The sequence below is a fragment of the Sardina pilchardus genome, chromosome 22 (genome assembly GCF_963854185.1).
Source record: "Sardina pilchardus chromosome 22, fSarPil1.1, whole genome shotgun sequence".
Taxonomy (NCBI): domain Eukaryota; kingdom Metazoa; phylum Chordata; class Actinopteri; order Clupeiformes; family Clupeidae; genus Sardina; species Sardina pilchardus.
In genome coordinates, this window is record NC_085015.1 from 2347931 (window position 1) to 2371198 (window position 23268).

The 23268-nt window shown below is 42.9% G+C and overlaps 2 protein-coding genes across 13 annotated transcripts in view; both read right to left on the reverse strand.

Annotated features, from left to right (window-relative positions):
* Window positions 1-1585: 1585 nt before the first annotated feature.
* LOC134069766 (5-hydroxytryptamine receptor 3A-like) lies at window positions 1586-7878 on the reverse strand. The gene is made up of 9 exons (XM_062525836.1): window positions 7803-7878; window positions 7235-7392; window positions 6840-6884; window positions 6459-6568; window positions 5773-5948; window positions 5084-5247; window positions 4266-4476; window positions 4017-4172; window positions 1586-2100 (listed from the first exon to the last, which is right to left on the reverse strand). The coding sequence occupies exons 1-9, from the start codon at window positions 7852-7854 to the stop codon at window positions 1856-1858; spliced, it is 1317 nt and encodes a 438-aa protein (XP_062381820.1). The 5' UTR covers window positions 7855-7878; the 3' UTR covers window positions 1586-1855.
* Window positions 7879-9656: 1778 nt separating this feature from the next.
* LOC134069755 (NACHT, LRR and PYD domains-containing protein 1 homolog) overlaps window positions 9657-23268 on the reverse strand; it is a 51127-nt gene continuing 37515 nt past the window's right edge. For all 12 annotated transcript variants that reach the window (XM_062525806.1, XM_062525808.1, XM_062525816.1 and 9 more), the window contains one exon: window positions 9657-12925. In XM_062525806.1, the coding sequence (XP_062381790.1) occupies window positions 12772-12925 (154 nt within the window). In that variant the 3' untranslated portion in view covers window positions 9657-12771. The remainder of the gene's footprint in view (window positions 12926-23268) is intronic.

Sequence of the window (23268 nt, forward strand, 5' to 3'; positions counted from 1 at the left end):
CACACACACAATAATAAAGCTGTATGGTCACACACACACACACACAATAATAAAGCTGTATGGTCTCACACACACACACACACACACACTGAAACACACTAATTAGACCAACACATGTACTTTGTTTGTTTGTTGTATTTTATTTGTTTGCTTATTGTATTTTCCTTCATATTTTACAATGTAAAGCGACCTTGGGTTTGAGAAAAGCACTATATAAATTAAGCATATTATTATTCATTATTATTACTTACACAAAACTGAATCACACAAAGATAGAGAACACTCACATAGGACAAAGATAACATTAACACACATACAAAATAAACACACACACACACACACACACACACACATTTAGCCTACTTATTCATTAGCAGACACTTCTATCCAATGTGACTTCCATACATCAATTATATCACAAGGGCCATCATCCCTGAAGCAACTCAGGGTTACGTGCCTTGCACACACGCACACACACACACACACACACACACACACACACACACGCACGCACACACACACACACACACACAGGAGTAACTCAGGGTCACGTGCCTTGTGCACGCACACACGCACGCACACACACACAGCCCCTCCCCTCTGTGCTCACCACGTCTCATCCCTGGAAGCGTGGAAGCTTTTCCTACTCAGGGACCAACTTTTTAAAAGTGCGACTGAAAAACAAATGTCGCAATGGTGCACCTGGCGCTGCTCGGGTGAAAGCATACATATCTTTCGCAAGTTTTCATTGTAGACTATGCGTGCAACTTTACCAAACAGTAGGCTTATAAAAGTAAAAGCCCCTCGCCTTGGCCCGCTTTCTCTTGTTCTCCCTCTCGTGCGCACTCAATGGACACCCGCCCCTCGACATGCACATTTAATCCAAATAAAACATTCATAATCGTGAACGCAATGACGCATAGAAGACGACTAGCTAAATTATTATTAAATCCAGTTAGCATTTATAATTAGCATACTGCGTAGATTTAATTAAAACTCGTGCATCTCAATACCAATGCTTTCCCAAGGAGAAAAAGTTTTATCCTACCTTGAAACTTAAACACACGTGGGGAAAATGAACAGTCCAACCTAATTCTAATACACAGGGGTGCCCAGAACATCTTTACTGGCGATTTAATATATATTGCCTCATAATTTCTATGAAAACAAATCTGACGTCAATTCCCATCTCCCTTCAAGCACATCCGAAATGTAGCGCTGTTTTAACCCCTACCCTTTCAATGCGAGTGTTCTCCGCACCCACGAGTGTGACTTGAAAAGGAAGTTCACTCGCTAACCGAGTCGAAGTGAGTAGGGACTCCGTTTCGGAAAGGGCCTATCTGTGTGTTGAACTGTTCAGGCTACTGCATGCTAGCCGTGCTCCTTAGCCACTATGCTAGCACCGCACAAGCACACACAGGCACACAAAGGATGACTCTGTGAAACCCTGAGAGTATTTTTCCCATATCTGATATTTATTCAAACTAAATACAACAGAAGGCTTTTTAAATACAACTAGGACATTCTGGTGTGCTTAGATGTGCTCTGTGTTGCACACATGACCTCCCTTGTGTTTTACAATAAATGTGTCAGGAACTGTCTGTGGCAGTTTAAGGACATGAAACAGTGCATCAAAAGGTGTCAGTCAAACAGTATCAGTCAAAGCAAATTGTTGATAACACAATAAGTGACAGTGTAAAATAGAATATTTTGTGATATGAAATTAATGCGTTGTCCCTAATCGCATTAACGCTGACAGTCCTAATTTTCACCAACACCCTCTCTCTTTTTGAGCTAAGGAACAGATTTGATATATTATGTTCATATTTATTTTTCAATCTATTTACTCACACAGCTAGTTAAACCACTCTTTGCCGATCAAAGCTAGAAAAACAGTGGCAGCACAGAGATACAGAATGAAGTAAACAGCGTTGATCCACTTGGCTGCTGTCTTCAGGTACAGGCAGCTCTTCCCATGATGCTTTGGGTGATCGGAGGACATGTGTGTTCGCAACACCTGCAGCTCAGCCAGGATGAGGTGCAGCACAGATGAATCGTCCTCCTTCCTCTCCAGATGATGCCCCACTCCTGTGCTGTCAGCTGTGGGGGAAACCAGACATTACAGACGATACGTTTGTCTTTGGTTTTCTTTTACCAACTGTCCCCCTATCAGCTCCTGTGCTGTCAGCTGTGAGGGAAACCAGACATTACAGACGATACGTTTGTCTTTGGTTTTCTTTTACCAACTGTCCCCCTATCAGCTCCTCTCCTGTGCTGTCAGTTGTGGGGGAAACCAGACATTACAGACGATACGTTTGTCTTTGATTTACTTTTACCAACTGTCTCCCTATCAGATCAGCTCCTGTGCTGTCAGCTGTGGGGGGAACCAGAGTTTGGGTGAGCGGGCGGAGCCTGACACGGCCTCAAGATATTAGAACGCCAGATAGCTTCGTGTCCATCAAGTTCTATTAGGTGCCATACGTACAGTAAATGCGGCCCCCATTACGATACGTTTGTCTTTGGTTTTCTTTTACCCACTGTCCCCCTATCAGCTCCTCTCGAAGGAAAGTCCATATGAGGACATTATGTCACGTGAGATCTTGACTTTCCTTCTGTAATAATTTCCTTCTGTGTCTTCTGTAATAAACTTTGGGTTTGCTAACTACATTGTTGGTGATTCATTTGATGTGTAGGGACTCTGAGCAAGCTACAGAGGAAGTTTCCTATTTGGAAAGCATTTGGCTCACTAATCCACTGAGTCAAAGCAACTAAAGAGACACCTGGATTCAGTATTACAGTACCCTGCAGCACTAATCCACTGGCACTGAGTCAAAGCAACTAAAGAGACACCTGGATTCAGTATTACAGAACACTGCAGCGGTCTTCAGCAAGACATAGACTCATTTTCATTTGTCCCAACTTTCTTGAAATGTGTTGCTGGTATCAAATTCAAAATAAACACATTTTCCATTAAATAGTCGTTTGTGTCAACATTTTAAATGTTGTCTGAGTCCCAGCTATAAGTTTATATGATTAGCAGATTATCACATTCTGTCATTCTGTTTTTACATGTGACTATAAGGGATAGAATAAGGAAAGGCATAAGGTATAATAAGGAAAGGCATATGGTATAGAATAAGGGAAGGCATAAGGTATAGAACAACACCTTGTCTTAACCGAACGCGACACCAACTAACATTAGCGATAAATTCCATTTAATTGCATTGTTTTCAATTGGAGTGTCCTGACTGAAGCGATGCGAACAGCGCAACGTTTTTGAGAGAACATTTGTCGGACGCCCTGCTTTTATTTTCTTTTTGTCGCTCGCATTGCTCTGCTGTTTTGAATGAGAAATATGGAAGCCTGTGACGCAACACAATGGCATATTTAACGGATTCAGTGTAGACAGGCAACATTGAAGTCGCTCGCTAGGATCCGGTTAGGACCAGGTGTAAGGGAAGGCATAAGGTATAGAATAAGGGAAGGTATAAGGTATAGAATAAGGGAAGGCATATGGTATAGAATAAGGGCAGGCATATGGTATAGAATAAGGGAAGGTATAAGGTATAGAATAAGGGAAGGCATATGGTATAGAATAAGGGCAGGCATACGGTATAGAATAAGGGAAGGCATATGATATAGAATAACGGAAGGTATAAGGTACAGAATAAGGTATAGAATAAGGGAAGGAATATGGTATAGAATAAGGGAAGGCATACGGTATAGAGTAAGGTATAGAGTAAGGGAAGGCATAAGGTATAGAATAAGGGAAGGTATATGGTATGGAATAAGGGAAGGCATATGGTATAGAATAAGGGAGGACATATGGTATAGAATAAGGAGAGGCATAAGGTACTGTATAGAAAAAGGGAAGGCATACGGTATAGAATAAGGTATAGAATAAGGGAAGGCATAGGGTATAGAATAAGTGAAGGCATACGGTATAGAATAAGGTATAGAATAAGGGAAGGTATATGGTATAGAATAAGGGAAGGCATAAGGTAAGGCTGACTCACCTGACTGATCGGTCCCTTCCCCATTCATCTTCTCTGGGGTTCTCGATGTAAGAGCCTTCGCATCACACTTGGAGGCCATACGCATCAGGAAACTGACCGTGATCGTCTCAACGATGCTGCAGCCAACAAACGAGAAGACCCCAGTGCAAAATATTCCTGTGGACATGGAGATCAAGCAGGTTGTGTTCATGACTGCCCTCGTCCCTGCCTGAATAAAATTACACCTGTGTGTGTGTGTGTTGGACTGACCTATAACAGGTGTTTTCTTGTCTGTGGAGGGCAGGATATCGTGGAGGATTAGCAGCAGCACAGAGATGGCCAGTAGGATGGTGACCTTGAAGCCCAACTTCTCCCCTCTGGACTCATTCATGAAGAAGGACATTAGGTCCAGAACCAGGAAGACCAAGACAGGAACCAGGAAGTTAATAATGTACAGCTGGGGCTTCCTGGTGATGGTGATCTGGGGCAGGAAAACACACACACACACACACACACACACACACACACACACACACACACACACACACACATGCAGCAGAGAGTAGATAATGCGTTCTAGATCAAAAGGGTCTTATTGGAACCATAAGGGATCCTCAGGTTGCAGGGTTTAAAGGAAGCACATTTACTTTTTCTAAAGTTATTACACATTTTCAAAGCCACCACTTTACAAATACAATACAGCCCTTCCACTTCTAAAAATCAGCACAATTCTTTAGAAAGAGCCCAGATCTCACCCTCCAATGCCTTGAGAAACCCAGAAAAAATCAGAGGGTTTGCGGGTAAAGTTTTTCAGTTATTGTCGTTTTAAATTGTCAATCTCAGCTAGCATTAGCCTCATGCCGCATACACCAGCTGGTCATATACACCAGCAGAGCTAGCGTTAGCCTCAAACCGTATACACCAGCAGAGCTAGCATTAGCCTCAAACCATATACACCAGCAGAGCTAGCGTTAGCCTCAAACCATATACACCAGCAGAGCTAGCGTTAGCCTCAAACCGTATACACCAGCAGAGCTAGCGTTAGCCTCATACCGTATACACCAGCAAAGCTAGCATTAGCCTCATACCGTATACACCAGCTGATCCAACACTTCCCGGGGGCCAATGGTGAGGTTGTCCTTGGAGACGTGGACGCTGATGAGGTCCCACTCGCCCTGCTTCTGGAACACGGTGAGGGACCCCGTCGTCACATCCGAGGAGTTGGAGGGCAGGAACAGACGCACCTGGTCAACTGTGTGTGTGTGTGTGTGTGTGTGTGTGTGTGTGTGTGTGTGTGTGTGTGTGTGTGTGTGTGTGCGATGAAAACAAAACATTTGAACATACATTTACAGGTACACGTCGAAGGAGTAGAACAGACATAGCTGGTCAACTGTGATTCCCAGGCTAATCTGTTGAAAGCAGCAGTCAGTGATCAGACACCAGTGGACTGTATTCCAAGCGTTAATGCTAACATGCGCTAATGCTAACAAATGCACCACACACAGTACCACCAAATGCAGTGAACGGTGACTATTATGAATGTACTAATAACTTGTAAAAAGAGAGTATTGATTTTGACACACACACACACACACACACACACACACATACACACACACACACACACACACACACACACACACACATACACACACACACACACACACACACACACACACATACACACACACATACACACACACACACACACACAAGCGTGTGCACATGCACACACACACACACACCCGCACACACACACACACACACACACACTCACTTGTGGTAAGGAGGGCCAACAGTGTGAGTTTGCATCTCTGTGTGTCGAAGGGGAACTTGTGCAGGTCCATGTTGCAGGTGCTGGTGATCTTGTAAGTGTCTCCATAGAAGACCATGCCGCCTGACCTCAGTAGAACCTGGGAGGCTTGCTCTGCCCCGCTCTGCTTCGTCTCAATGCTGCGGAGACACACACACACACACAGCACACTTCAAAGATCAGCGCTGAGACGACAGACACACACAGCACACACACACAGCACACGCTCCTTAAAGCTCAGCGCTAAGGAGACACACACAGCACACGTCCAGTCTGGTGTGTATTTCTATCCTGCTGGTCCTTCATCAGTTCGTCTCACTTGTGTGTGTCACGTCCAAGCCAATGAGTTTGTAGTTTTGTAACTTTGAGTGTTTTTTTTTAATCAGACTGTCTGTTAGATTTGTCTTTGCACACACACACACACACACACACACACACACACACACACACACACACACACACACACACACACACACACACACACACCTCTCCATGATGGTGAAGTGAGGTCTCCACACATATTCTCTGGGGACGTTGAACACACACACACACACACACACACACACACACACACACACACACACACACACACACACACACACACACACACACACACACACACACACACACACACACACACACACACACACCTCTCCATGATGGTGAAGTGCGGTCTCCACACGTATTCTCTGGGGACGTTGAACTGTTGGATGCCACAGAAGTCCAGTGGGTCCCAGCGGAGGAGTTCATTTGTCCAGGACTGCAGAGGAGGAGGGACATTTACACACATACACATGTACACACACTAAAGTCTACACACACACACACACACAAGCTAAAGTGTACACACACACACACACACACACATACACACACACACATACATAAACAAAAGTGTGTACACATACACACAACACACACACACACACAATCACACACACACACAAACTAAAGTGTGTACACATACAATGGTAAAAGCATATAGGATAGGCAGAGAGCTGTGTAGATGGGATCATTGGACCACAACTCACTGCAGACAGGCTCACTCCAGTCGTGAAGCTCTGGAACTTCTCATCCTGGGGTAAAAATACACACACACACACACACACACACACACACACACACACACACACACACACACACACACACACACACACACACACACACACACACACACACACACACACACACACACACACACACACACACACACACACACACACACACACACGTGAAGCTCTGGAACTTCTCATCCTGGAGTAAAAACACACACATGTATCTCACACACACACACAAACCTTTTTGACATCTGACACAAAACGACACACACTTTACACAACACAATGTGATGGCGAACAAGTGGATACACACACACACACACTCACCACGTCTAAGATGACGTAGAGATTCACACACACACACTCACCACATCTATGATGACGTAGAGGTAGAGGTCTACGGTGGCGAAGGTGGGAGACCTCCAGTCCCTGACAGGGCGGACGGCTGAGAGGCTGTAGCTGCTGGATCCCATCCCCAGGTGCTCCAGCAGAGACAGGTAACTACAGTTAGGAGACCCTGCACACACTGAGACAGCAGGTAACTACAGTTAGGAGACCCTGCACACACTGAGACAGCGGGTAACTACAGTTAGGAGACCCTGCACACACTGAGACAGCAGGTAACTACAGGTGAGACTCTGCACACACTGAGACAGCAGGTAACTACAGGTGAGAGACTCTGAACACACATATACAGTATCTAGATCAACATAGGTATGCATGCTCACACTCTCTCTCAGACACACACACAAACCTGTGTGTATACAATCGTATAAAACTTATTAGAGCACTTACACTATAAACTCAGACTAATTGTACATTATACACACACACATTCACACTATGCACTTTCAAAGTCCTCACATTTCTAAGGGACCCCATACCCAGATGTATACACACACACACACACACATGTAGACATAAGTCGAAACTCACCAATGGCAGCAGTGAGACTCAGTAACATCCACAGACGCATGTTCACTTCCATTTCCACTTGCGGGTCTCCGTCAGGTATGAGCACCACTCAGGTGCGTCTCCGTCAGGTATGAGCACCACTCAGGTGAGTCTCCGTCAGGTATGAGCACCAGACCACTCAGGTGCGTCTCCGTCAGGTATGAGCACCACTCAGGTGCGTCTCCGTCAGGTATGAGCACCAGACCACTCAGGTGCGTCTCCGTCAGGTATGAGCACCACTCAGGTGCGTCTCCGTCAGGTATGAGCACCACTCAGGTGCGTCTCCGTCAGGTATGAGCACCACTCAGGTGAGTCTCCGTCAGGTATGGGCACCACTCAGGTGCGTCTCCGTCAGGTATGGGCACCAGACCACTCAGGTGAGTCTCTTATAGTCTGCCGTGGTCCAGGTAAGCTTGTGACCACACCTACATGTGCACCCACACACACCCACACACACACATACACACACACATACACACACACACACACACACACACACACACACACGCTAATGTTTGCTCATTTCAGCAGGTGTCCTGATTGTATTAGGTTTTCTTTGGTCCCTTCATGGGCCTGGGCCTAAAATGGTTAATAAACCTGTAGGGTCATGCACACACACACACACACACACACACACACACAGGCGTAGATAGGCATACTGTATTAGCTTTTCTTTGGTCCCTTCATGGGTGTGGGCCTGAAAAGGGTTAATAAAGCTGTAGGGTCACACACACACACACACACACACACACACAATAATAAAGCTGTATGGTCACACACACACACACACAATAATAAAGCTGTATGGTCACACACACACACACACAATAATAAAGCTGTATGGTCACACACACACACACACACACACAGAAAGACATTGAAGCACACTAATTAGACAAACACGTGTACTTTGTTTGTTTGTTGTATATTATTTGTTTGTTTATTGTATTTTCCTTCATATTTTACAATGTAAAGCGACCTTGGGTTTGAGAAAGGCACTATATAAATTAAACTTATTATTATTCATTATTATTAGTTAAACAAAACTGATTGTTTGAAAACTGATCCAAACAGAAATGAAGTTAGAAGCGACCAAACACCTCCACGTTTTCCCTATTCTCCATGAGCGCTCCGTTGCCAAGGACACGCTGCTGGATCCTCTCCTAGTCCTGCATGACGAGGTCCCATGGTCACTTGCCCTTCTCTGGACTCTTGTGGACTCCACACAGCCTTACAAACATGGCCTCAACCACTCTGCTCATCTCACATGCTCATCACCAACACTGCACAACCACAACCTTGATGGTGGTACACTGCTGAAATACCAACTCTCTCTGAGTGTTAAAGTTGCTGTATGAATGCAATTTTTTAGTTGAAAACTTTTTCAAACGACCTAGCAGCAGCATATGATGAGTATTTTGGCATAATGTTAAATCACCTGTGCTCAGTGTAGCTCAGATGTCCAGTTTGCATGTTACAGTTTTTCTCAGTCGCTTTGGTACATTTTTTTAATCATCCTCGAGATTTGCAAAACAGTTAAGTGCATTTCTCGAAACAATTTGTACAAATAGTAAAACACCATGGATTACCTGCAAATTCTTGCTCAAAATCCTTAGTTTGTCTCCCAAAACTAAATATCTGTGTCAATGAACATGTCAGTGCATCAGAAGGACCAGTCCTTGTGTCATTGTGTACGGATAAGACAGTCAAATTGTTCAGTCATGTCAATATAACCGTGTACTCTGGAGGGATGTTTGCAAATTGTAGGTTACATCTTGATCTTAGTGTATGTGGGAGTTTGATTGAAAGAGACTGGATTCACATTTATGCTTTTACTATTTTATTTTTACTGTAATTTGTTGACAGACCATGTCATTGCAATACAGATAGGAAAAAGATAGCACTGCATAGTACAAAGAAAAACAAAAGACAAAAAAGTAGGTACAGTATGTGCCCAGGCTGGTTCTTATCCTCTCTTGCCATGAGTTAACGGTTCTCTATTCTGTCTTCCTCTTGTCCGTTGACCGTGTTGTTGACCCTTTACTGGCCTATGGTCTTTTACTGTTGGTACATCATGTTATGATCACATTTAATTCGGCATAACACACTTTAAATCTAATCACATTTAATTCAGCATAACATACTTTAAATCTAACACAAAACATTGTATATGTGACCATTCAAAGCTAAATCAGTCGCATTGCGCACAACGTTATTTTGAGAAAATCAACAATAACAAACTTCCGGGTTAAAATGTTGAATTTCACGTTTTCGCATAATTCGACAGTATACAGCAGGGGTCGGCAATTAAGTTTGGCCTCGGGCCAGATATTTTCCAAGCCATTACATGGCGGGCCACAAGTCCACAACCAAAACAATGGCTAATTTAATTAATTAATTAATATCGGAGGAGGGGTGATAATAAAAAATGTAGGCGCTCTTGATGACAGAGCAGAGACATTCAAGCAGGCTGATGTAGGTTAAATTTGTCGACTGGTCATTGGGGGCGCTATTATATGCCTGTGTGTTTAAAAAAAACACCACAAAAACATTTCTACGCGTTTCTGTTAGCTGTCAAAAAATGGCACTATCAAGCGAAAACAGGATCTTTAATGATGAATGGACAGAGAACTATGCCTTAATCCTCCCTAGTTTTATTAATGCAAAGCCCTCATGCCTGATCTGTAACGAGGGTGTCTCTGCATGCAAAGAGTACAATATTAGACGGCACCACGAAACTAAGCATGCTAATTTCAAGGTTGCGTTCCTAAATAACACGCACGCTATGTTTGAAACTCGTGTTTTACTTTTCACAGTTGTATGTGCGTAAATTGCCTGTTTGATGTCAGGCCTGTTTAAAAGAAGTCGTGTTTTAATTATCACCATAAGCCTATGTCCGTTGTTTGAATGACAACTTGTGTTTAAGGGACTAGTTTGGAATTTCAGAACCAGCGCTGTCCTGACTTCATTGTTTTTGCATGTTGTGCGTTCGCTGCACCTCGCTGCGTGCTTCTTCACTCGTATGCAGATGAAACAAATAGCTAAGCATTTAGATTGATTGAAATTCTTCTGAAATTGAAATTACGTTTCAAAATAGAGCATTTTTTGAGACTGGCAGTCCGATTTTTAAAAGTGTTTTTTTTTTTTTTTTTTCATTCTTTGGTTCAAATGATCTCACGGGCCAGATGTTTTTTGCTTGCGGGCCGCATCTGGCCCGCGGGCCTCCTATTGCCGACCCCTGGTATACAGTCTACAGTTTCATATTGTGAACGCATTTCACGGAAAAACATACGTTTTGACTGTTAAACCCGGCAAAGATTCAACACATTTGCTGTCATTCCCGTTGTCCACGCGCCGCTTAAAAAGGTGATTTCTCCTCTTCTGGCATATTGTGACGGGAAAACCATGTCAACTTTGGATGCGGTTATCTTAGCGATAGTTTGTGTAATACCCTCAATATACATATTGTTGGAAAGTTTAGTTTATGGCCGTTCATGTGAGCACAATAACTTAATTTAGTAAATTTTGCCGAAATGACTGGTTTCGCTTTACAGGGTCACATATCTAAGTAAACACAAGATATGTTTTATAAGCAAAAATAACACTATGCTTTAAGAAAACAAACCACTAAGTCTAAGCAAAAGCATTTTAAGTCTAAGTTGTTTCACACTGGTTATCTTATCATTGGAGCATTCGCACATTTTTGTTTGTTTTGGAGCAAGCTGGATTTAAGCAGTTATATGACTAAAAGTCTTTTAACTGAAAACTATGATATTTCCCACATTTTCACTTTTTTAACTTCATGCTACATCCTCCTCTCGGAAACGTGGGAATTCTGATCCTGGCGATTCTGATGGTGGGGGGAGAGTACTGCATCAGCAGAGGGCTGAGTGGACCCGGGTTGTTGTGCATCTGTCCAGGGTCGAGGATGATGATGATGGCGTGTGGGTCCACTTCCTGAGGTTTGCTGGTTTGTCTGCACCATCCTGCCTGGTGAGGGGTCTGTGTCCTTGGAGGCGACGGCAGCGGTGCTCTGCTCCAGGAGTTGTGTCGTAAAGACAGTTGGGGACGCCATACATTCATCCAGTCTCATAGCTCTCCACCAACCCTCGTGTCCACGGATCCACTAGGAGCTCTTCTGGCATGCTTATTGCACCCTGGCGTGCTCTAGTTTTGTATCTGTAGATTCTCACAGACACTGAGTGTATGCTGATCGCGTCATGTATGTTGGAATCCCTTCATCCTTCTCTATTGAATATCAGGACCAGTCCTGACTCATCTCCTGCCTCTTCTGAGTCCAATTGGCCGCAATTCCAGATCTCACATGGAAGATGAAGGGATGTCAACGTACATGACGCAAACAGCATATGCTGGTTTGGGGGGCCATTTCAGCGCCTCTGAGGGAGTAATATTTTATATCTTAATCTAAAAATATAAATAACTTATAACTTAATAACTTAAGACCTATCTTAACCCATAGACCAGTCTAAACTACCTTAGTGAAACCGGCCCCAGGTTCGCTCTCGGTGAAAAACGGCCTTCAGTGCCGGGACATACACAACTAAAGTTCTGAATCCAACACTCTCAGTGCTGGACATACAGATCTAAAGTTCTGAATCAACACTCTCAGTGCTGGGACATACACATCTAAAGTTCTGAATCAACACTCTCAGTGCTGGGACATACACATCTAAAGTTCTGAATCAACACTCTCAGTGCTGGACATACAGATCTAAAGTTCTGAATCAACACTCTCAGTGCTGGGACATACACATCTAAAGTTCTGAATCCAACACTCTCAGTGCTGGGACATACAAATCTAAAGTTCTGAATCAACACTCTCAGTGCTGGGACATACACATCTAAAGTTATGAAACCAACACTCTCAGTGCTGGGACATACACATCTAAAGTTCTGAATCCAACACTCTCAGTGCTGCTGGTACAACAGATCACATAAAAATACATTCCTGCGTCTTCCTCTGCTGGTTGAGTCGGACTGCTGCAGCGTGCTCTCCCTCGATTGTAATTGTCCGCAGTTTATTACAGCTGAGGTTTCTGTCCTTAAACTCAGTGCACTTCACAGTGGCTTTACAGCAGCGCTTCCTGTGGGTTTAAGAACCAGGGAGAGTTTATTGTTTAATACACACACACACACACACACACACACACACACACACACACACACACACACACACACACACACACACACACACACACACACGTGCCACAGGGTTAATCAGTTCACATATTGGAGGTGAGATCCTGAATAGACGAGTGCAGTAACTTTTATTTGTTCTCTTCATGTTGCTGCAGGTCTGGTCCATTATAAAATAAAATCATGATTATACTTCTGTAGAACTCATTAACACTCAACAATAACATAAACAGTTAAATGAATCACATTTGTGTGACTATTTCAACTTCCTTACAAGATTTACTCACTTTTGACTTAGCAACTGAAACATGGATTTCAATACCATGTGAATCTGTGGCGGAACAACTGCACACAGGACCCAGAGATGGATGATGGTCCCCCCTCCCCCTACCCCCAACATGCAGGGCCGCAACTAACAATATGGTTAAAAATAAAAGGCCTATACATTATTCTCAAAATCACTGTGGTGTATTTTCAGAACTTGAAGTATTGATAAATGGTGCACTTTAAGAAGAGTCTCAACGGTTCTCATGACGCCCTTTTGCCAGCTCTTGCTCAAGGCTCTACGTAGCCCATTATGCTGTTTCTGTGGTTTTAGATGCAGTACCACATATGACCACTAGAGTGTAGTGTTTGCCATTGAATGATAGTGTGTTTGTGAATATTACTGAAAATGGATGGAATAGAGTCATATTTTGAAAAGCTATGTGTTAAGGCGGAACAAGATACTTTGTCGTGGCGTGCATTCAGAGGGTGTCATAAAGATCCTACACTTCCAATTTTGTGCAGTTTTGACCATGTGAGATACCTGCGATTACAACTCACATCATCATTAGTGTGCTTGCAAAAGCACACTATTGCTATCCGTGCGTTTCATATTAGTGTGCTTGCAAAAGCACACTATTGTTCTTCCTATTATTAGTGTGCTTGCAAAAGCACACTATTGTTCTCCGTGCGTTTCATATACTACTTATTTATCTTAAGTCAAACTTTTGTCTCCCTATCTTGTCCTAGGGATTTAGAGCTAGAGACGCCGTTCCACCTCTCACGCGTCGGTCCTGATGCGAGGATGGTGGCTTGTATACAGCTTTTTGATACGCCTTGTCGTTCTCCCGTTATTCCAGTTTTTCCGGTCGATTTTTTCCCATAGGAATGAATGGAAAAGCGACTTTTGAGCGCTGATGCCCACACATTTTTCCACCTGTAGCCCAAACCGTAAGACATAAAGTCATGAAATTTGGTACGCTGATAGAAGAGACTACCCTGATTGACACCACCAGGTTTCATGCTCTCCGCTCTCACGCCCTAGTGCCACCAACTGGTCAAAGTTGGAAAACACGTTAATGCCTGTAACGTTTGATCCGTATGGCCGATTTTGATAAAACTTATACCGTTGGAATCCTCTGACTCAGCTGATTCCAACGCACTATGTGACGTAATTTTCCGCCATGATGGATTTTCCACCATTTTGAATTTTGTCCAAAATCAAAGTAAAGCGACTTTGGCCGCATAGTTCATCCGATCGTCATGAAACTTGGCACGCGTGATCTACAGACCAAGGCGGATCAAATGCCTTGATTTCGCCTTCATACGTCCAAGCGTTCGCCTGTGACGACCAATTAAATTCAGCGAGCGAAGCCGCCAAACAGGAAGTGTGCCTATCTTGGCAATGCTGTGACGTATGAAAGCCATATTTGGTGGGATGACTTGAGACCCCATCCAAAGCACCCTCAATAAATTTGGTGTTATTTGGTCTGTCGATGGCTCTATAATTAGCAAAAACGTGTGTGTTTGTGAATGTATGCTATTATTCGGAATAGCTCATCTTAAATTGCTTAGGTCATGCAGAAATGACATTTCAGAGTGATTTAAGATACAATGTTGATATTTAAAAAAAAAAAAATCAAATCAAGGCCATTCTTGTAAAACATGTAGGTGCAATTCTCACAGCACTATGGAGTTGTGCCATGTCCTGGCATACATTCACTAGCGTATGATAGTAGCCTTACACCTTTCAATTTACCATTGGATGTCGGAGATGGTCCGCAACAATACAATGTGGATAGTTCTAGGATGGTCCGCAACGGAGTGTCTCATCCTGAGACTTTTTAGATCTTAGCAATGCCATGGCCCCGAAGGACAAGTACGGACTTACGCGCTGTTAAATGTAGTGGGTGTTCATTTGGTATATATACTAGACAATTACACGATGTTTCATACTGATGGTGTGTTTTGGATGATTTGTATTGACCTGAGCATTCTGGGTAAACTTCACTCCCAACGTCAGTGAAATACCGGAAGTAGAGCGGTCGCCCTGTCTGCGGTGTGCGTGAGGCAACGAGGATTTTAATTAGAATGTAATCGCAGTTACACTTTCAACATAAAGTGTGTATATTTAGACTTCAAATTTCGGAATTTGAGAGGTCTAGTTATGAGGGTAGGCTAAACTAACTGCAGTTCAAATAGTTGGTTTTAACTTTACCAAGGCTGTTTTAATACTGAATTGCAACTGCTGTTATGAAGACAGTTTGGAGCCTGGCAGACGTGAAGGCAGTGAAAGGTAATTAAATGCATGCCTGGGAAGCCAATGTTGTTAACTGTAAATTTAATACGGACCGAGTGGTACATTTTGCTGATGTCGTTTCGCAACTCATCGAGCTAGCAATTGCTGTCAAGCATCAGGCAGTGCATAGATAGATAATATTATGACACTTTTTTACAGTCAGTGAAGCACCGAGTGAAAGTCAACGTTTGCTTTATATCCAGTGACAGTGGTGCTGATGTCGTTTGAATAAGTACAGTAAACTTAGTCAGGAGATCTAAAAAATATTTGCAATTATTGCTAGCTATGGTCTATGTGCCACCAAGTTGAAGTAGGCTGGTCATGTCTAAAGCGCGATTATTTTCAATAACTACTCCTCCTGATTGATTGTCATTGACACCGTCAGCGTGATTATTTTCAATAACTACTCCTCCTGATTGATTGTCATTGACACCGTCAGGGTATGGCTCACTAATAGAGGGAGAAAGTAAGTTGTGTATGGCAGGTGCTTGTGTGGTAGGCTAGGCAGTGCTATTTCATGTAAACTGCAGTGGTGGGTGGACTGCGTGATCGCTGGTCAGGCCGGTCAGGCCACCCCAAAGAGTAGGCATCACCAAATGGCTTCAGCCCACCCAAAATATTTCCAAGCCCCCCCTATAATTTTGGGTCGGATTTAAATAAATAAATAAATAAAAAATAGTGCAGATATTAACTTAACATGACAACAAAGCGAGTCAAACTATAAATACAAGTCTGTTTATTGAATGAAAGTATCGTTATGATTCCCATGCCTCAGAGCCTTAGCGCTCTGGCTAGCGCGGTAGGCAGGCGAGCGTATAACGTTCCCGTGCTGTGGGCGGAAGAGAGGACACAATTCGCAGTGAACGACATAGTGAGATTGTAAGTTGATATTAGTAGGCTAATTGTTAATTGCTTAACGTTGCCTACATTTAGCTATGGGGAAGGAAAGGTGATATTGCAGCCTGGCGATATTGTAAGCTATTTGTCTATTTCATTTGCTTTTGGCAGCTAAATGGAACGTTATGGAAAATGCCAACATCGAACAACCAAACTCAGGCTAACAGCTTCTTATTGCGAGTGAAAACTAAATGGCATTGTATAGCATTAGTTTTTGGCATGGGAACATTTAGACTGTCTTTCAATTCATTGGCTAGATGATACAAAGATGTTTCAAGAAGTTAGTGAGGAGCAGGAGAGAGAGAGACTGATGCTGCGGTGGTCTGCGTGATTGAGGTCAGTAAAGGTCTATGAACGATGTTAAAGATGATTAAACGTTGCAAATGTCACATAAGCCGAATGGGAACCGGAGGAAAAGTTTCAAAACGTTGTGGTCGCTGAACTTGGCTTTTGCAACAGGCTTTTGGCTGAGTTCGTTTTATTTTGTATGATGGTTGTGTCAGAATCAGAAATGTCACCTTATCGCAAAGTGTGTAGCCTAATTAGATTAGCCAACAGTGTAGGCTACTATAGGCTGTGTAGACAACATGCACAGCAATATGTGTAGCCTATGTAGAGACAACATGCACAGCATTCAACTCAGTTGATTGGCATAGGCTAATAACAATGAAAAGGCGAAAAGAAAGTAATCTCCATATTTATATTATCAAAGTTGGATAAAAACACAAAACAAATAGTGATGATCCATGTGTAGGCTATAGGCCTAATGCATCTCAAACTCAACCCAGGCATTCCCAACCCCTCCTAAGGAATTGTCTTATTCATGCCCTTTATGCCCTTATTTCATATAATTCTAGCCAACTTGTTGCTCTTACTGTGTAGGCTTAGCCTAAAACCTACATTAAATAGTCGGGATGTAAAAAACAGGCATAGGCTACCTTATGCTTTTATTTTAGTAATAGTAGGCCTACCCCATTCCCAACATCATCTAGAAATGTTGGTTCTGATAAATGTTTGTAGGAACGATGAAAAAAACGATGTAGGAACGATTAATTTTTTTTTTTGCGCGAGCGAAATGGTAAACTTTTAAGAAATCATCATCCACATCATAGTATGATGCTGTGTGGGGTTATGGACTTGACAGTTTTGCATGGAATTGCCCATACAGTATATACATACAGTATACATATTTAAGCAATATAGCACGAGTGGGAGTGGGTTGTTGCTAGATATTCCCACGGGTGTTGTTCGGCCGTAGCCTCGAGGCCCGAGGCCGAGTGGCGCAGGCAACTACACCCGTGGGAATATCCAGCAACAACCCACGATCACAAGTGCTATATTGCTTTTATACAACAATTCTACCACTTGTTTTTTGCGCTAATTTCCCATTATAATGTAAATCGCTAAAACTGTCTTGTTTGTAGAACTAACTTCTCTCCGCCACAAAGTTCTATTACTTGCAGGACAAACTGCCGTTACTAGTTCTAAATGGATGGTTGCTATGGCCAAAGGCCAGTCGTTAGTTCTAAAAGCACGTTGCTATGGCCAAAAGCCAGTCGTTAGTTCTATCTCTCCCGTTGTCAAGCAATGCAGAATATAGCCTAATAAACGTTAGCTCGCATTGCGTCTGGTTAGGACATGCTTTTAGCTTTGAAACATCACTATTTTACTTAGCCTACATGCCATCCAACTAGCTAATATCCACCTCCGTCATATTCTATGTTCTGAGTATCTGTATTTCAGCTTGGATGCAACGTGACAGTTCGTTTTACACTTGACAATTTGACATTGTATCGCGGAGTGATTTATTATTAGCTGTGAAAAGTCAGAGTGGATTATCGTGGGATATTTCAACTCATGGAACGTCTCTCGGCCAATCAGAAACAAAGAAACAGCTTCATAGAACCCAATTGTTGTATAATAAGATTTGACACATTGCAGTTTTTTAATGCTGGGGTTATTTATAAATCAAAGAATTGTGGGTAGATGTGGGTGAACTGTGCAACATGCAGTTTGTGGACAAGAGGCAGACGTAACAGACAGATATTTGTGTTTGAAGGGGTGGTGTGTCTGTGTGTGTGTTAGTGTGTGTGTGTGTGTGTGTGTGTGTGTGTGTGTGTGTGTTTATGTGAAAGTCTTCGTTGCTAGTCAACTCAGCGACATGCAGTTTGTGGACAAGAGGCAGATGTAACGGACTGACGTTTCTGTTTGAAAGAGTTGTTGTGTGTGTGTGTGTGTGTGTGTGTGTGTGTGTGTGTGTGTGTGTGTGTGTGTGTGTGTCTTTGTTGCCGGTGTACAGTATTTCTGAATATGAATGCTGTCTGGACAGGAAATGGCATAGCTTTTATCACATGCAACCAATCCAAAATCGATTTCATATTCAGAAATGTTAACCAGTAACAGCCTGGTTGCTTTGACATATCAAAACCAAATTTTATCCTATTACATCATTTGAACAGGTGAGTCGTCCTGTTTATTTTACCATCCATTTGAGGCTATAACACATTGCAACTTATTCAACAGTGAGTAAACTGCGGATGTTCCCGCATAACAGGATAGCTATACTCCTAACATTACTCGTATTTGTTCTAGAAACATGCCTAGTTCCTTAGGCTCCCTCCTTCCTTCAGTGGTTACGTGTTTCATGCTAGCTACACGTGAACAACTCATACTTAATTCAACACAAGGTCTACAGACCTTAGAGGTGTACATTTCATTTTCATACATCAAAGCGTTCGCCCGTGACAGCCAATCAAATTCGATGGTGAAGCGTCCAAACAGGAAGTGAGGTCAAATCTCGGAAACGCGGTGAGGTATCGAGACCATATTTGGCGGGATGATTTTGGACACCATCCAAAGTAGCCTCAGTAAATGTGTTGTAATTTGGCCACTAGGGGGCGCCGCAATTAGCAAAAATGCATTTTGGCTCATATCTCTTTACGTCTTTGGGATGACATCTACATTTTTACATTGGAGGTGCTCTGGGACATACCACTGATAAACCTAGGCAACTCGTCAGGTCAGTGTAAAATTCGGCAATCGGCAATTTCGGCAATTTCTGCAGGAAACGTATCGTCTCCTGTTTACATCTGGAAGTCTGAGACGCATAAAGAACAAGAAGAACCACGCTTGCAATTTATATATTTATATATAGCCTATATATGTATAAATATACGCGCTAAAGCTGTCGGGGAAGCTCTGCAGAGAAATATGCAAGCATAAAACGAGCGAAAACGAAAAACGAAACCGAAACCAGACATGAAATCGCTAATCCTGCATAGTTCCTCTTTAAGACCAACATACAAGAAAAAGGTGGTCCTCCTAGGCCTTAAGGCCTGAACACACCAACCCGATAATCGGCCGTCGGGCAGTCGGGGGCGGTCGGGGACTCGAGTCTGTTTGGTGTGTCCCGTGCCATCGGCAGTCGGCGTCGGCGTCGGTATCCGCCGTTCATTCCAACATAGCCCCACTCCGACATTGAAGTCCAAATGTCGTAGTGAAGGCATGTCTCTTTATGGGAAAGGTCCCATCACTCCGACATTTTCTGTTTTCATGGTCGCAGTGGCGGTATTTAACTTTTTTTTTCAAACAACGTGCCATTCCGACATGAGGTCATTAATAGGCTAGGCTACTAATGTCATAACTAGCCTGTAGGCTATCATTAGGCTTAGGCATCGCTGTAGCCAGCTATGAGGCCACTGAGATCTGGACCTCGTCAGTTTTGAGAGCTGGAAATAGCCTACATGTGTCTGCTAAATATCCAATTGTGTAAAATAATAAAGATTCACATTTAAAAGGTCATTGTGAAGACTTCATTGTTAATTGCCTTGATATGATTAATTGTCTTCATGTGCATGTTGCGTGCGCGACTCGGGGAAGTGAAAGCAGTTCTGTAACCTAGACATTGCAAGTTTTCATGGTGACCATCGGCGCAGCTACTCAACAAACTGTGAGAGATAAACATTGTTTTTCGTTTCTGGGAGATGTCGTTATCGTTTTGGACTGTCGGATTCTTATGCGTATTGTTTGGACTTATGGACACTGAACTTTGGGGGGTGGTTGTTTGTGCTTTAAGAAGCTTTGTGTTAATAAGCAAGTGTCGGGTTCAGCGTGCCAGTTGCGCGCTAGTTGGCCACGAACTCATTATTGTTTACGACACAATACAGTGTGCTCACATTATTGATTGTGTTTTTCGTTTGTTAGATGAATGCATGTTTGACATAGTTTGTAAACAGGCCCTCTGACCGTTAACTTAAGTCAACCAAGGCCTTCTTTTGTAGCCTATGCGGTTGCTCATATCCGCCCGCAATGTAATATATGTGCGTAGTGGCAGTATAGCCTACTCTTGATTATAATAAGAGGCAAATTGTTACAGGCCAACCTAAACTGACTTCCCCAATGCTTCCCTGCAGCACATTTCATTTTAAAAGCATATAATAGCCTATAGGATGAACAAAGTCTATGGACTTGCTATATAAATCAGTAATAATTAGGCTGTGCCACGTCCGATTTCGCAGGTGATGTAGGCTACATTTAAAAATCGACAGCTGTCTGTAAGACCAAGAGCAAAACTTATTTATCGTAGCCTACTGTATTCACCCACAATAGGCTATCCACTTTTTCGAAAAGAATGAAAGAAGGCAGTAGCCTAGATTAAAGATATGGACTGCGAGAGTAGCCTACAGCAGCTTTCGGACACTCAAGGTGAGGAAGTGCTCTATATCGGTATGCTGCATTATTGTGACGGGCTTCGTTTCAGGAAACATTCTTCAACACTCTGTGAAAGACCTCCGATGCGCACTGATAGCTAGGCCTATAGTTATGGGGCCGTATCTTAGGAGGATATAATTGAGCCTAAGAAATCAACAACGTCTGTACTTTGCAGCGTTTTTTTTGTTGTTGTTGTGGGAGGGGGGCTAACTGTAGCCTAACTGTGTGTTCACACCACGGGCGACTTGAGCTTCCAAAGATTCCGGAAGTCATTCATTTTCAATGGAAGCCAGCTTCTCTCAGCTGCCAGCAGCGACCAATCCGTCGGCGTCGCGTTTTGGGCGTCTTGAGTGACTAGAGAAAGTTGAAAGTGGTTTAACTTTATGGTAATGAGCTATGACGCGGTTCAGCGACCAAACGACCAGCAACGAACATAGAATGCTACTATGTCAGAGCGGCCAAAGCATCCAAGCTTCCCACGGCATCCTTGACAGGGCGTCCTGAGCGATTTTGGAACCTCAAGTCGCTCTTGGTCTGAACGTACAGTAAGTTTCGAACCCATTTTGATAAACCCTCCTAACATATTTTTGCTAGAACTATAGTTTTCTGAATGTATGTTATTTCAGGTAATTTCTAGAGATGCACCGATCGATCGGTCGCCGATCGGAATCGGCCGATTTTCACGTGATCGGCCACGACCGGCGACCGGCCGGTCAGTCTGAGACATGCCGATTTTATGCCGGTCAAATGCACTCGCACGTACTTGTAACAACATCACACTCACACAGCTGAGTTTGCAAAGTTTGATGAAGCTAGGCCAACAGTCAGGGCTGGATAAAGCGCTAATACTGAGTTTTTCTATGCAGCGAACGCTGTGCTTTGCCATATTGCGTGGAATTTACTATACTAAGCTGTCACTTCAGGTCCGTCCTTGCCGCTAATTGCGTGCCCACAGCTGAACCACAAGCGCTATCAATAAGCAGCGACATAGCCTTTACTCAACTTAAGGCGAGACACGGCAGGAATAAACATAGTTTTGCTTCGGTTTGCCAACTTATCATGTATTCTTTCACACTACTAAAACAACTAGGTCCGATTTACACATTTAGAGGTTTATTTCATTACCTTTTGTCTGATCAAGCCTGTATATTTCTTCTAAATTCGCCAAAAGTTAGCATTCTAACGTGTCATAAACTACCGCAACCGTGATACAAAACATATCATGCGTGGTGTCGTTGGAAAGCTTTGTTTCTCCTGCATGACGTTATGCCATCCAAATATGGACACTTCCTTAGTCTCCGCAAGCAATCTCGAAAGTTCAAAGAAGAGTGTGGACTGAGAATGTATGTCATTTGCTGTGTTTCAAGGCTTCTCAAAATTCGTTTTTGTTGTCATTTTCCAACATCTCAGCCTATGTAGCACTAACTTCAGTTATCAGTATTCTGAAGATATTTACAGTTGGATATTGCATATGGATGTGAGAAGAAAATAAATAGTGTTCCTAGTGCATTTCTAGGCTACATAAAATGAATGTCCCACACTGGGATTACTGCAGCTGAAGAAGACTTGAAGAAGAATCTGTCTATTCACATTTTTCTACCAGCCATTGATAAGTTGATTACATTTCTAACATGTTGTATTAAAGAAAATATAGGCTAGAAAATAACTCTTTGTTTGTGCTGTGAAGTGGTTAGAAGAAATTAAATCGGAATCGGCTAAAATCGGTATCGGCCGGTCAAACTCGATGAAAAATCGAAAATCGGAATCGGCCAAAAAATTGCAATCGGTGCATCTCTAGTAATTTCCCATTCACTTTTTGTTTACTGTGCTAATATTAGCTAGCAAGCTAGCTAGGTTATTGGGTGAAAAGTAATTTATTCCGTGCCCAAGAGAGTGTTTCGTTGGCATCACACACAAACAATGGCAATGAAATAATACACACTATATAATTATATTTAGATTTTCTTATTGCTTAATCAGAGAAGTCCGAAAACTAGTGGCAATTAGTTCCGCGAATCCTTCATGATATCTACTCGGCTGACTCTGAACTGAAGCCTGCAGTTATGGGTAATGTGTCACACTTCGTGCACGCGCAGAACGTACAATCGGCGTTGGCGACGC